Source organism: Papaver somniferum, chromosome 8 (assembly GCF_003573695.1).
Source record: "Papaver somniferum cultivar HN1 chromosome 8, ASM357369v1, whole genome shotgun sequence".
Classification (NCBI taxonomy): Eukaryota; Viridiplantae; Streptophyta; class Magnoliopsida; order Ranunculales; family Papaveraceae; genus Papaver; species Papaver somniferum.
Window position 1 is genome coordinate 102,946,402 of NC_039365.1, and position 13,194 is coordinate 102,959,595.

Consider the following 13,194-nt stretch of genomic DNA (forward strand, 5'->3'; position numbering starts at 1 on the left):
CATCAGGGTGAGAAGTGTCGGTACGCTCTTCTCCATTGGATATTTCTTCATCCTCACCATACCCTTGGTTTACGGGACTCGTAACCTCCTCATAACCCTCAGCCTCACCGGTAACCGCATTAGAAGATTGTTTGGGTCCAAGTTTCTTCTTCTTCGACACCTACAAACCAGTATACATCCCACAAAGGATTATTTTTCCCTCACTTCAAAAATGAAAATTATTTCAAGCGAGGAAAAAGGGGCAAATAGATAAAGAATATAAAAAGAAACTATACATTGGCAGCAGCAACACTCTTCGATGGATGGATAGCACCAGAACCCTCCTCCTCATCTCCATCAACGACATCAAGAGCATAAGGAAAATTCATGCCCGCGAAATTCGGACGCCAAGGACAGAAATCTCCATAACGAGCAGGAGGAGTTTCACGAGGCTTGCTATTTTCAGAAGGACGCCAACCGCGTGGACCCGGAATCCATCCATAAGCCCAAGGACCAACTACCTCAATAACAGTAGAATGCCATTCATAATCATGGTCACGCTTAATCCTTTCACGAGCAGGAAAGAGTTTCCGTTTAGAAGATCCCTCGGTACCGGGAACATACTTCAGCTTGGCATCACTCACCTCACTCAAAAGACGAATTTGACCACGGGGAGCAGTAATATTACGAAGACTAACACTCCACGGCTTACGGTTTCTGTTGTTGACATAATCCCCAAAAGAACCGTTAAAATTCTGAGGAGTGTACCACTCTCTCTCAGCAGGATTTGGAACATAACAGGTCATCATAGTCTCTCCCTTGCTCCGCAGGTAACATTCCTTCAGTGAACGAAGATAATTCCCAGATAGTTGTGACACGGAACGATTATGAGTGTTCGTGGAAGAGCCTTCGCGACTAGCCAACACGTCATAATAAAAGGAGTCACCCGACTTATATAGGGGCAACATAAGACCCGCCTCGAAGGCTCCAACCGTAGTCAACAAATGAAACTCGTCAAACTGATAATTAGCAAGGAGCAGTTACGGGAGAAGTTAATGCAAAGTGGGAAACGTGTAGGACTACCTTTCTTCTTCAAAATTGCAAAATATGCCCAAGTTAGAAGAAGAGGGGCAAATTGTATGTACACCTTTCATCATCCACCACGTGTACAGAAAGAGACATGTGGAAGGCATGCGAAGCGAGACATCAAAACATGATAGCAAGCATCTCATCAGAAGATGTCATCCGTCAGCAGATATGACGGTCAGGGACAGAGGACCACAGAGGTATGATGGCTCATAGGAGCACCAGATAATACCTCTTGGGTGTTAACACACCCAATCCCGGGGAAGATCCCAGATCAAAGGCCGAGAGGAAGTTTGGCTGACACGGATGTGACCAGACAAAGAGACACTTGTCTGACACGAGCAGACATCCATCTACCCGCATTGAATACCAAAGAGATATACACGTGTCAATCAGCTCATGGAAGAAGCGAGGATAACCCTTCGTATTCAATCTCAGGCCGCGGCATATGCCGAAGACCTCTGCGTAATAGGCACAAAGCACAAGAAGATAAGATTACAACGGCACCTCAGAAATGGGACCCACGTTCCATCCCTATAAATACCCCTCTCCACTAAGAGAGAAAGGGGGAACCATTCGGGAGAACAATTAGAGGAGAATATAGGAGAGAGAAATAGGAAGAGTAAGTGATCCCCCTACTTCCGCAGATCTATGTATATTCTAAAGCCATTCGACTATCTTTGTAACCATTCAGTACATAGTGAAACACCAAACCCCGTGGATGTAGGCCTTAGTGCCGAACCACGTAAATCTGTCTCATTTACATTTCAGCACCTTACATTCCGCGTTAAACTTCATATGCTTTATATTTATACTTGATTCTTGGTTTATTTCTTGATACGAATATTATTTATGATAATATTCGACTAGACAATGACAATCCCAAAGGCTTGGAGTTGATGAATCGATATAATCATCCTCGTTACGCATACAACGTACAATTCTAGAACTAGGATGTATGCAAATATTGTTTGTGAACACGTGGGTGGCTTCGTGATTTATGTGTTCACAGAGTGATTACTCTTAGACTCTCTTACGGCAGAAGACTGCAATTAACAGAAATGAGCATAGCATCAAATCCATCTAAAGTGCGTGAGAGTAAAGCTTTGAGAGAACATCACCAAAGTGAAGCAATTTTCTGAAGAAGATGGTGCATATTCTTAATTGGTTCGCAACTCTTAGATAATGTGTGGCGGACTGGAAAATTATGTCCGGCATGCTTGGGTGCGCATGCCATAACTTCCCCAATGCGCTATGATGATGCTACGATCCGGGCCTTATGACTAGGCAAATGCATATCCATTTGCCCTTGCAAGCAAATCTCGTGGAGCATGATGCAGCTAAATTACCTTCCACACCGTTCCAACTTATCCTCGTTCTCCGCAAAGGGTTCATGAAGAAAATAAAGATTTTCTTAAAACGGCTAAAACAGCCTTTTGAGGCCCAAAACAATGGAATTTTGCTAAAATCCCAAGACCGTGATGCATAGTCACATCTTGATCATTGGTCCATTTCCAATCAATTTAAACCCGTCTTGAGCTAAATTACGACATTCGGGTTTTTAGCCTCCAGATAGACTATAATTTGCTCATTTGCATCAACTTAGCTTACTCTTTGTAGCTTGATAGGAAGTATGAGCATCCACTTCCTGGCATGCAACTAAGCCTCATCAAGCTTGGCCATAATCATCTCTTGCATCGAACTACCTAGCTTAGATGATATAAGGGGCCAAAGTACCGCAATCATCTCACAATTAGATGATATGAGTGACAAAGTGTTGGACCGGCAATGCTACAACTCATTGCGGCTGCCTACGTACCCTTCTCTATTCCAAAGGGATCAAGCACGGGCCGTAGTTCATCATTGAAGGGACAAAAACTTAAAACAACTCGCTTGCAAGGTCGTGGCCTAGCAAAAAAATTGTAATGGCCTGGTCCGTATAGGTCGTTCCGTAGAGATGCACAATGATTATGCATCATCGGGTCCGCGATATGGCATAGTGATGCCTAAGCATCAAATGCCTTCTTCGCAAGGCTACACAACTATAAATGAGCCTTAGGCATCAGTTATACTCTTCCGACTAAGCTATGAAGCTTACTTGGTACATAGTCCACATATGCACCTCCAACCAACTACCCCTCCCTATATATGTTAACTTGCAATTTCTACGAGTTGGAATTTGGGACCAAATTGACATGCAATGATTGATTTCATATGCAGTGATTGCTTTCTTACGCAATGATTGCTTTCGTATGCAATGATTGCGTACAATGACTACGCATAATGATTGTGCAACATTCGTCCGACCATCCCTCAATGGCCTTATGCACAATGATTGTGCGATACTGGCTCTAGGCCAATAGCCTTCGTAATGCGCAGTGATTACGCTGCAAACTCGAGACCACCTACCCAACTAGCCTAATACATCATTTGATGCGAGATTTGGCCCTTAGCCAAATGCCAAACATAATGCGCTATCTTGGCGCTATATTGGCCTTGAGCCAATCTACCTCTTACCAAACAACGGAAGCTTTGAATGAAGCTTCATCTCAGACCATGGCGCATCATTTAGCATGCGCCATGCCAAAAACACGGGGTGTTACATAATGGCTCAAAAAACACCAGTACTGAGGGTACATGACATAAACTTAGAATATTTATGCCTGTAAAAAGAGAAGTAAAAAAATAAGATTCTTACTAATCAGGAACGACGACAATGGACATAGACAATTACAGTAAAGAATACACATTTCTCTTTTTTAGGGTTTTCGTGTAGGGACGAAGACATAAACATGGATGTGATGGATTCTTAGATTTAGAACGTTTAAGGTTACCGTGGGTATTTTGGAAACATTTACTTATTTTCATTGTATCTGACTTTGACCATACATTGACTGAAATTTTTCCTTCCTCGTATCCGTTCTTTCCCTCCTAATAACGGGACTCATTAAAAAATGCAAGCACACTTTGGGGAGGAATTTTTCTCCCGGTTCATCCTGTGGGACGGTATGTGTGTGGGCACTTTCACAAACACACCCCTCAGGTATCCTAGTGATAGAATTAGGCCCCTTCCCACCGTTTGAATCTAATCACGGAATTGACCGTCGGATAACCACACATGGTTGTTATTCTAATGACTTGTTTTGACAGGAACATATCACAAATCACAATTTGCATCAGTAAATTAGGAAACTACTAGGGGTTAAGACCCATTTGTCACTGCTATATTAATTATACTCCTGCATAAGAAATTAGCTCAAATTAGGTTAATTTGGCTGAACTCAACTTGGATCCAAGTGCGAATTGTCCATCTAAGTTAGGCTAACTCAACGTAGTTTGTTTGGTTTTGACATTTGGCTTAAGTCGGGATCTTTATCTGGTGAAAGCCAAATGAGATCCGTCCTCTTTATTGATACATTTTGGTTCCATCTAAGTTAGGCTAACTCCGAGCATATTCATCTTTGGTGTTGGTTGGTTTTTCTCTTAGGATTTGACATTAAAGTTTTGAACAATAGCAGATATGTAACCTCTTCTGGCAAGCGTGAAGATAATAACATATCATTACTGAAAATGGTCGAGAAACTTGATCGCATCATTCCTTACTTCCTTTAGAATTTCATAAGCTGCTACGTATTTTACGCGCAAGTGGGACTAAACAAAGTAGCAAACCACAAAAGCCACCTGCCTAAACTTAATTGGGGAAAAAAACTACTGTTATCTCTGTGTTAAAAAAAATAAACTGGTTTCATGTGCAATTTACACATGAAACAAGCCTATTATTCAAAACAGAAGGAGTACTAAAATTTATTCATGCATCTCAAATACAACCACAACATGACACATGCTCACAACCAAGGGCATCAACTTCTTAATCGGAGAATTAATATTGACCATCTCACCATCAAATCAAGTAAGTTATAAGCAAAGCATCTTTGTATAAAATGTAACTGGTCCATCCAAGTTTATACTTACATTTATTTCATGGTCCACCAACAAAAAAAAAGGGCCCTTAAAACCACATCTCTTGTAGTTGGTGGTGGTAGAACAAGAGCTCAGATGGCTCCACCTCCACTATCTTTGGTTGTGGTAAGCATCAACCATCCTTTGTATTTTCAAACACGACAAAAATATTTCAATTTCAAAGATAAATTTCATCCAACCCCTCAAACCTACCCCACACTGTAGGTCACATTATTTACCCCACAGACCACAAAGAAGTTCCCTAACGATCTAATCCAACGACCAATACTTGATGGTTGTGAGTGTAAGATGACAAGCAAGTCCCACCTGTGTAAAGCGAAGCACTAGACGCGTGTCGGCAAGCCAGCCTAGCTCCTCTCCCCCCTCATAATGAAAAGCTAACAGTTGGCCTATCGGGGACCATCGGAAGTGGACCCAACTCCACCTCGAAGATAGGGGTCCGTCCACTAACCTTGGGGCCCTCGTCGAACCTCACATGGTCCCACGTCACAAAAAATCAACCATCCAGCACAGCGCACGAAGAGGCATTGGGTTCTCAATGACCTTGACCCCCATTTTTTCAAGAAAATTACAATCGCCAAACTTTACCCATCTTGCACGTGTGAATTTTAACCATCCACCGGTAAACACGTGTCTCATGCAATTCTTCACTGTTTCTCACTTTCTGGCCAATTTTACACAGAGGTCGTTAATGGCAGAATAAGAAGATAATGAAAAATTGAATGATTATTTACGACCCATTAACTGAAGCTCTTGTCTATCCAAAATTTCCAAGGAGAATTCTCTAAGCATTTGAGTAGTAGTAGTTGTTGTGATTGTAGGAGTACTTGAACTAGCTGGTGACATGGCGGATTTGTTTGAAGATTTTGGAACAGGTGAATTTGGAAATATAGTATTAGTAGGAGGAGGAGGGATTACTGGATGATGAAGTTGAATAATACTAGGTTGCATGGTAATGAAAGAAGAAATTGGTCTAGTTGAAATATTAACTAATGGAGTTACAGTTGATGGAAAACTCCATAATTGAGGTTGTAATGATGAAACTACAGGACCAGTAGCAATAGCAGAATTGGGTGGAATCATCCAAAATGTTCCAGCAGTATTTGATGGATTACTGAATGCCCACATAGGCATAAACCCTTGAGGTGGTGGTGGCTGAGCCTGAGCAGCTCCGATAACCCCAGTAGTAGCACTGGTGGTTATTCTACTAATTGGAGCTAAACCAGAAGAAACTGAAACTCCATCGGTGGTTGTTGTTGAAATATCAAAGAATTCACTATTTTCTGGTCTTTTTCGTTTTTTTATTTGGTTTTGATCAGCAGTACCAACATCAACGAGTATTTGTTTGTTATTAACAGTATTTGAAGAAGGAGAAGTAGTAGGAATTTTAAGAGTACCTCCAATAGACATAGCAATAGCAGGGATAGTACCAGTACCAGTAGCAGCAATAATTGAAGGCTCAGCATGTTCTAATAACCAACGTATAGTTTCACCATCAGATTTATGGCCTAATTCTCTTGTTAGTTGAAATATTCTTGCTGCACAAGTTGCTGGCATTCTTACTCTTCTTCCTCTTCCTTCTACTTTTGTATGTCTATCTTTTGTTGATGCTCTTGTTGTCGTTTTCTTTATCTGTGTATTTTTCTGTAATGGAGGAATTTGTTGAATTGGTAACGCTTCGTGAATTTCATCTTCTATAACTTCTTCTTGTTCTTCTTTCATCAGAGAAATTACTTGTTGTATGGATTGTGCTTTCTGCTCTGTAGTTACCGGATCACCCGGTGTTTGTGGTGGTGGTGGTGGTGGTTGTGAAACCGTTAACGGTGGGTTGTTTCTTATACTCTCCTGATCAACTTCTTCTTGTTTCTGAATCGACGCCATTGAAAATCTGTTTTCTTTCTGCGGGAGAGATAGATAGTGGGAGAAAATGAAGGGGAAAGAAGAAGACTTTTATACAGAGAAAACCAAGAAAGTACTAGAAAATGTAAGCCACATTATATGGAAATGAAATATAAATAATCAACGGTGTAAAAGATGTTGATCTGACGATGATGACTACTATGTGGGGTATGTATATGACAAGTGATGGGTCCGGTTAGCTCCAACAACTGAGTCAAAGTTTTACTTTTCTTGAGATGGCCAATACCCAATGGCTTCGAAAAGTAATCTAATCCATAGATTATCTTCTTGGTTGGAAATGTGGGCCTGTTTTTTCTCCACAATTACTGACGTGGACCATTACTAGTTGCAAGATTTTGGGGACCATCTTTAATCAAATGAAATGAAGCTTCTAAAATTTGTGTGGTGCACCTAGAGTAAAACGATAGTGCTATTTCTGCTCCATTTTCGTCCAAATCCAGCGGTGTTATCAAACTTCTGAAGGATAACGTCTACCGGCTGTTTAGCCCTCTAGGGTAAGGCTTGATGCCAGATCAGATGACCACGCCAGCTAGAATAATCCCACAAGTTTTATTACAATTTTAATTTAGCATTTAGATGCGCTGAACTATTTTCTCTGGCCGCGCTAAACGAAACAGTGCAACTATTTCAGCCGTCGAATCAAAAAATAAATCAATCTCGTTGAATCATTTCGTGAAAAGTAGAATTTTGGTTGCGCTGAATGATACAGCGCAATTATCTCGCTACTAATTCACATGCGAGATATATCCGGAGAGAGAAGTAGTGTTAAAGAATAGACAAAGCTTTGAGAAAAAATTACAACATTTTTTTGTCTAATCTAGAAACCAAATCTAGCCCATAAGACTTAGCCTAAGTCCTTTCATTTATCATCTTAAGTCAAGTATTCAAACCACAGATTATACAATCAAAATTTGATTGTTTAGATTTAGTTAGATAGCTATCTACTCTTACTATTACTGCATATACTAAAATTCCAGAACAATATATCAAGATGTATAAGATAAAATTAAAAGATGTTATACAACCCAAACATTCTCGAGAAAATGTACAAATATTACAAACCGGACCTGTAATTTCAAGAAAGTGAAATTTCAGAACAAATAATTGTAGGCGAATAGTTCAAAAATCAAATAGAGTTCTCGTTAAATTTATGATGATATATTAATTTTTCGGAATTGAAATGATAGGTATTTTGATTTTAAATAATGTAATTAATACAAAAGTATAGGTATATTTAAGTGTTGAATTTTCACTTGGATTGTGTCATTATTTCAACAAAATGTAAGTGTCTTTTTGAACTTTGGAAATAGAACTTTGGAAATAGAAGTCTACCGTTCAAGTTTCCATCCATCCATCAATGTTAGCTTAGGCAAGTTATTGTCAATTGGGACAATTTCTCATATAGGAAGATAGAAAACAAAATTGCAATTACCAAGTTATCCTTATAACCTTTAAAATATTATTGAAACCTAACCCCCTTCGTTAGTTCTTTTTCTCCTTTTATGTTCTTTACGAGCTGCTTTTCTTTATGTTGATTGCTTAAGAATAATGATAATCTTATTAGCAACAATGAAATCGTAGAAGCAGTAATAATTGTTTGGTGCAATAATCAAAAATAAGGAAAATCAAATAAAAAAAATGTTGGTACTTAACTCATTTATAATGGAAGTGATCGGTTTGACTAAACGAATGAGTCTCCAGATCTGAGCAACAACAACATGACAAAATTTTAGAAAAACAGAGTGAGTCACGTGCTCAACACCTTGTCCTTGAGATATTATATAGCACCCAACTACATGCAAAAGTGATGTTATAGCCTCCACATGACGGATGCCTTTATGATAAAACGACTTACTGCACCTACTACTAACATATGTAGTAGATACTCAACTTGAGCTTGGCAACTCTGAAAAAACCCTCGACGAAAATCGTGAAAGCTTAAGAAAACAATAGAAAATATTGAGCTTTGGGACTCTCTAAAAATATAGAAACATTTTCCATGGATTACTCAAAAGTATGAGAAAAACTTGTTTATATGGTCGACTAATACAACTTAAGAAGCGGAACTCCCCGATATGGGACTAAAAAGTTTATATAGTCTCTTAAAACAACTTGATTAGTAAAAATCCCTGTTGTGGGATTAATAAGGTTTTCATTCACAAAAGAAAACAAGTCTAAAATAAGAACTTTGAAATTGACAAAAGAAAATAAGAACTCGCAAGTTTTGCTATCTTAAGCTTGTTGTCAATGTTAGATGCACAAGACTATATCTTGATTTCTAGTCTACTAATATCAAGTCTAAAATTAAAGTATGTAATTGAATACCAGGCGTCCAACCCTCGAAAATTAAAGAACAAACAAAGAAAATTCATCGACAAAGAGGTATGTGAAGATTGAACCATCCTATTTACTCACGGAATTTACCATTCTATCTTATGAAACTATGTTCGTGTGATTTTAGTAGATTTAATATTGCACATAAGAAATTTTGAGTCAAGCTTGTCTTGATAAATCTCTCGAAATATGGTTCAAGCAATGAATGTTCATAAATCCTTAACAATCTTGGTTAAGAATAATTTATTGTTCATGAACTATTTTTGTTTCAATTTGATCATTTAGAAATTTCCTAAGAAATGATATGTATTATCTAGGGTGATTGAGAATGTTTCAAATTTTTAAAGATAGTTTTCGGAATATATTGAATTCTAGACACAGGGTAGGTACGTATACCCAATACGCCCACTCCGTGGTTCTGAGTTTGAGAATGAAGGGAAGCTACGCGTACCCTAGGGATCTGAGTTTGCGAATGGATAAGGATACACATACCCAGCACGCCTACCCCAATAGCTTGAGTTCGCGGACTGGGTACGCATACCTACCCAGTTCCGACTTAAGCAAAATCTCATAAAATATTTTCACAAGTACGTTTGGCAGTACTACAACTGTCATAAACAATTCTAAGAAAACTTTTTTAACTAAATCACCATGTGTTTGTGAATCATGGTTTAAGTATCGAGTGTTAATGAACACCACTTATGCTTGTAAGTTCAAAAGGCATACTTTCCAACATGAACCATCATCATACACGGTACTAGAATCCTGGACTATATTTATATTCTTTTATGTAACTCACACGTTTACATGGATTCCTAATAAAGATATCATCTAAATTGAGAAAGTGTTTGCTTGGATATCAAGTTATCTTAGCTTGAACTCAAATCTATCTAGATCCTTGAAAGTACAAAAAAAAAGAGACTCTTGTAACATGATTTATTAATCACTGACACTTTTTTGTCCTAGTTGCTAAGCTAGAGTCGTCCTCTGTAACCTAGGTTCTTCGTGAACTATATTCGAGGTTACGACTTGAAGACTTCACTCAGGGATTATTGAAGCCCAGTCGGACTACCTGATAGTTCGTGTATTCGGATCTTTTTCTTATTGATCTTTAAGTTTCCTGTAATCTCATATTAAAACCAAGATAGACAAAAATCGCAAAGTCCTCGTCCTCCCAGACTTTTTGATTCCTCAAGATAGATATCTAAAATCCTTTGATTTGCTTAGATTGTTCTTGAGAGGTGGTTAGTAATCTAGGATTCTCAGTTAACTGAATGTAAATGTTCCGGGATCGTGAGGTGTGATGGACTTTTTCTATTGCAAACGGATTAAACTAGATCGTAAAATCAAATATTCTTATTTGTTAGAGGAAGATTGGTATCAAAAGTCTTCATTTAGGTTGAAATAACTCTTAGGATGTAAATGATATCAGATAAGGGAATCAGTTGAGTAGAGCTTTGTGAGGTTCAAGAAACATAAAGAGCACAACTTCAGCTGAATTGCTTAAAGGGTTGATTCGGTCTCAACCACATTCAAATACGAAGTATGATAGTAGTCTAGTATCTGTAGCGACTCGATACAGTTTGGTATTCAAAGTTGGACGAGGTCCCGGGGGTTTTCAGCAGGTGCAGTTTTCCTCGTTAACAAAACTTCATGTGTCTTGTGTATTTCACGGTAAGGATATATTAAAAAAAAAATTCCACATTATATTGTTTTATCTTTATAATAAGAATAACATAAGTAGTACATATTCAATATAAATAGTTTAATTCCTTATTAATTAAGATAAAAAACAACACTCATTCTTGTTGAATTCGTATCTTGAAAGATAGATTGCAAGTTTCATACTTGTTAGAATTCAGATCCTCTTGATTTGGATACAACTAGATTGATCTTGGATACTCATTTCTTAGATCGCCCAAGTACTCTTCTACATGATCAAGTTCATGGACTTTTAAATATTGATTATGGAAGTGAAAGATAAAAACTCTATATACATATTATTTAAGGATCTTTTGTTAGATATACTTGCAATTGTACTGAGTTTTTCTCATATAGGTTGCTTAACGAAAATGTTGGTGGTACTCTCTCCTTTTCAAGGGCCACAACACTTATTAGACGAAACTCTTAAGCAAAATATACAACTTGTTGAATTTTTTCATTGTATAATATCATGCGACGATTAGATCATCACAAGTAATAGTCGAGTAAAACAATCTTTGTTTCCTAATTGATATAAAGTTTAAAAGATACATGAGGTTTGTAAGAACCAAGAGCTACTCACATTTTGTTAAGTTTCTACGAAATCCGTGCAAATGATTATCATACGGAAAATCATTGTGAGAGTGGGAATGCATCGAAAAATTATCTCTAGTGAATCTGAAAGGGATCACATTTTAGAGAAAATAATGAGACAATTAGTCTAGTAGTAAACTTTAAATCACTAATAGTTGGATAATTGAATCCATATGGCACCGACAATGTAATGTTGGGGATTGACTCATTTAAGTTAACATAACTATAAAAACACTTTGGCTATGACATGATGTTATGTTCTAAAGAACTCAAGGACATCTCTTAATTTGAGTGAACTAAAAATAGGAATTGCCGAGATTGCAAGAATACAAAGTGACTACATCTCCCACAATCAACAATTTCTAAAGCATTTGAAGCACCGCCACCCATCCCATTATGCTTATAAAGTAAGAAACCATGTCACTTATTTTACAAAGTCTTTCTTTAGTAGACATGATTGAGACCATCCTAAGATGCAAATGATAAACAACCGATTTTTTTCAAAGGAAACAATGACTATTCAAGGTGGATGATTCAATGCGTAGAATTAGTTATTTTTCACGATAAATGATGCGTTTTTGGAACAACCCTAGCGCATAATGTAATGGTTCACCACCCTTGTTAATGCTAGAGAGTTTACATTAAAAGAACTTGATGATTGTTTATGTTTAATAGGATCAATATAGAGCATCCTATACCACATGGACTCGTATAGGCTACCATCAAAGGTTGTAAATGGTGTCTAAGACATATATTATGTGTACCAACCTTCCTATAACTTCTTGTGGGATATGAAATATTATACACATTTCTATTTATTCGTTTTATAATCCACAATTAGTCAACAATTTATGTATACCAATTGGTAACTAGATATAAATATTTGTTTTCTTACGATTTTTTTTTATTGTGCTATATATGTGCCATTACAACCCTACTTCATACTATAATGGGCCAACAAAACGATTAAGTAGTCTTGGATTGACGACAATTATCCTCATTTTGAAACCTTTGGCAAGCGATCGCTTAACCACTAGATTTGCAGATCGTCACTTTGATGAGACAACGTTATGGGAAGATAAGAAAATTAATTTTCTAAGGGAACCACAGGAATTGTAGTGGTGTGTTCTTACTCAGTCTCATATTGACTCTCATTCTCCAAAAACGTAATTATGAAGTTTAAAAATTATCCAAAATGTGCACCGATATCGCTAAAGTGACAAAAGCACACATACATGCAAGGTAAAAAAATCCTTATTAAGGGATATACATCATAGATTAGGTTTTGCATCTACACTTGGTGTAAGTGTATTTGAGGACGTGGCTCCATACAAGAAGATGAAAAGACCACCGGTTTTGATCGATGATCACCTGGAAAGGAAGTAGGTGAACAAGGCACGACCTAATTCATATCACTAATGAAATCATACCATTAGGTTGTATCTGATTATGTCCATTAATGAAACTTGAGGACGCTCCGAAATTTAATGGTTCCAGAAAACATGAAATCCTAGTGGGTTACAAGAATGCACACGAGTCGACGGAAAGATCACGTGGGCATATTAATGATTATTTTTTATATACAGTTGCTTAAGAAAG

General features: G+C 37.6%; 1 protein-coding gene across 1 annotated transcript; it reads right to left on the reverse strand.

Moving 5' to 3' along the window:
- Positions 1 to 4,930: 4,930 nt before the first annotated feature.
- On the reverse strand, positions 4,931 to 7,013 carry LOC113302382 (transcription factor TCP9-like). Its single transcript, XM_026551291.1, has one exon. It carries the CDS (start codon positions 6,925 to 6,927, stop codon positions 5,773 to 5,775), a length of 1,155 nt encoding a protein of 384 aa, XP_026407076.1. The 5' UTR covers positions 6,928 to 7,013; the 3' UTR covers positions 4,931 to 5,772.
- Between the last annotated feature and the right edge of the window lie 6,181 nt (positions 7,014 to 13,194).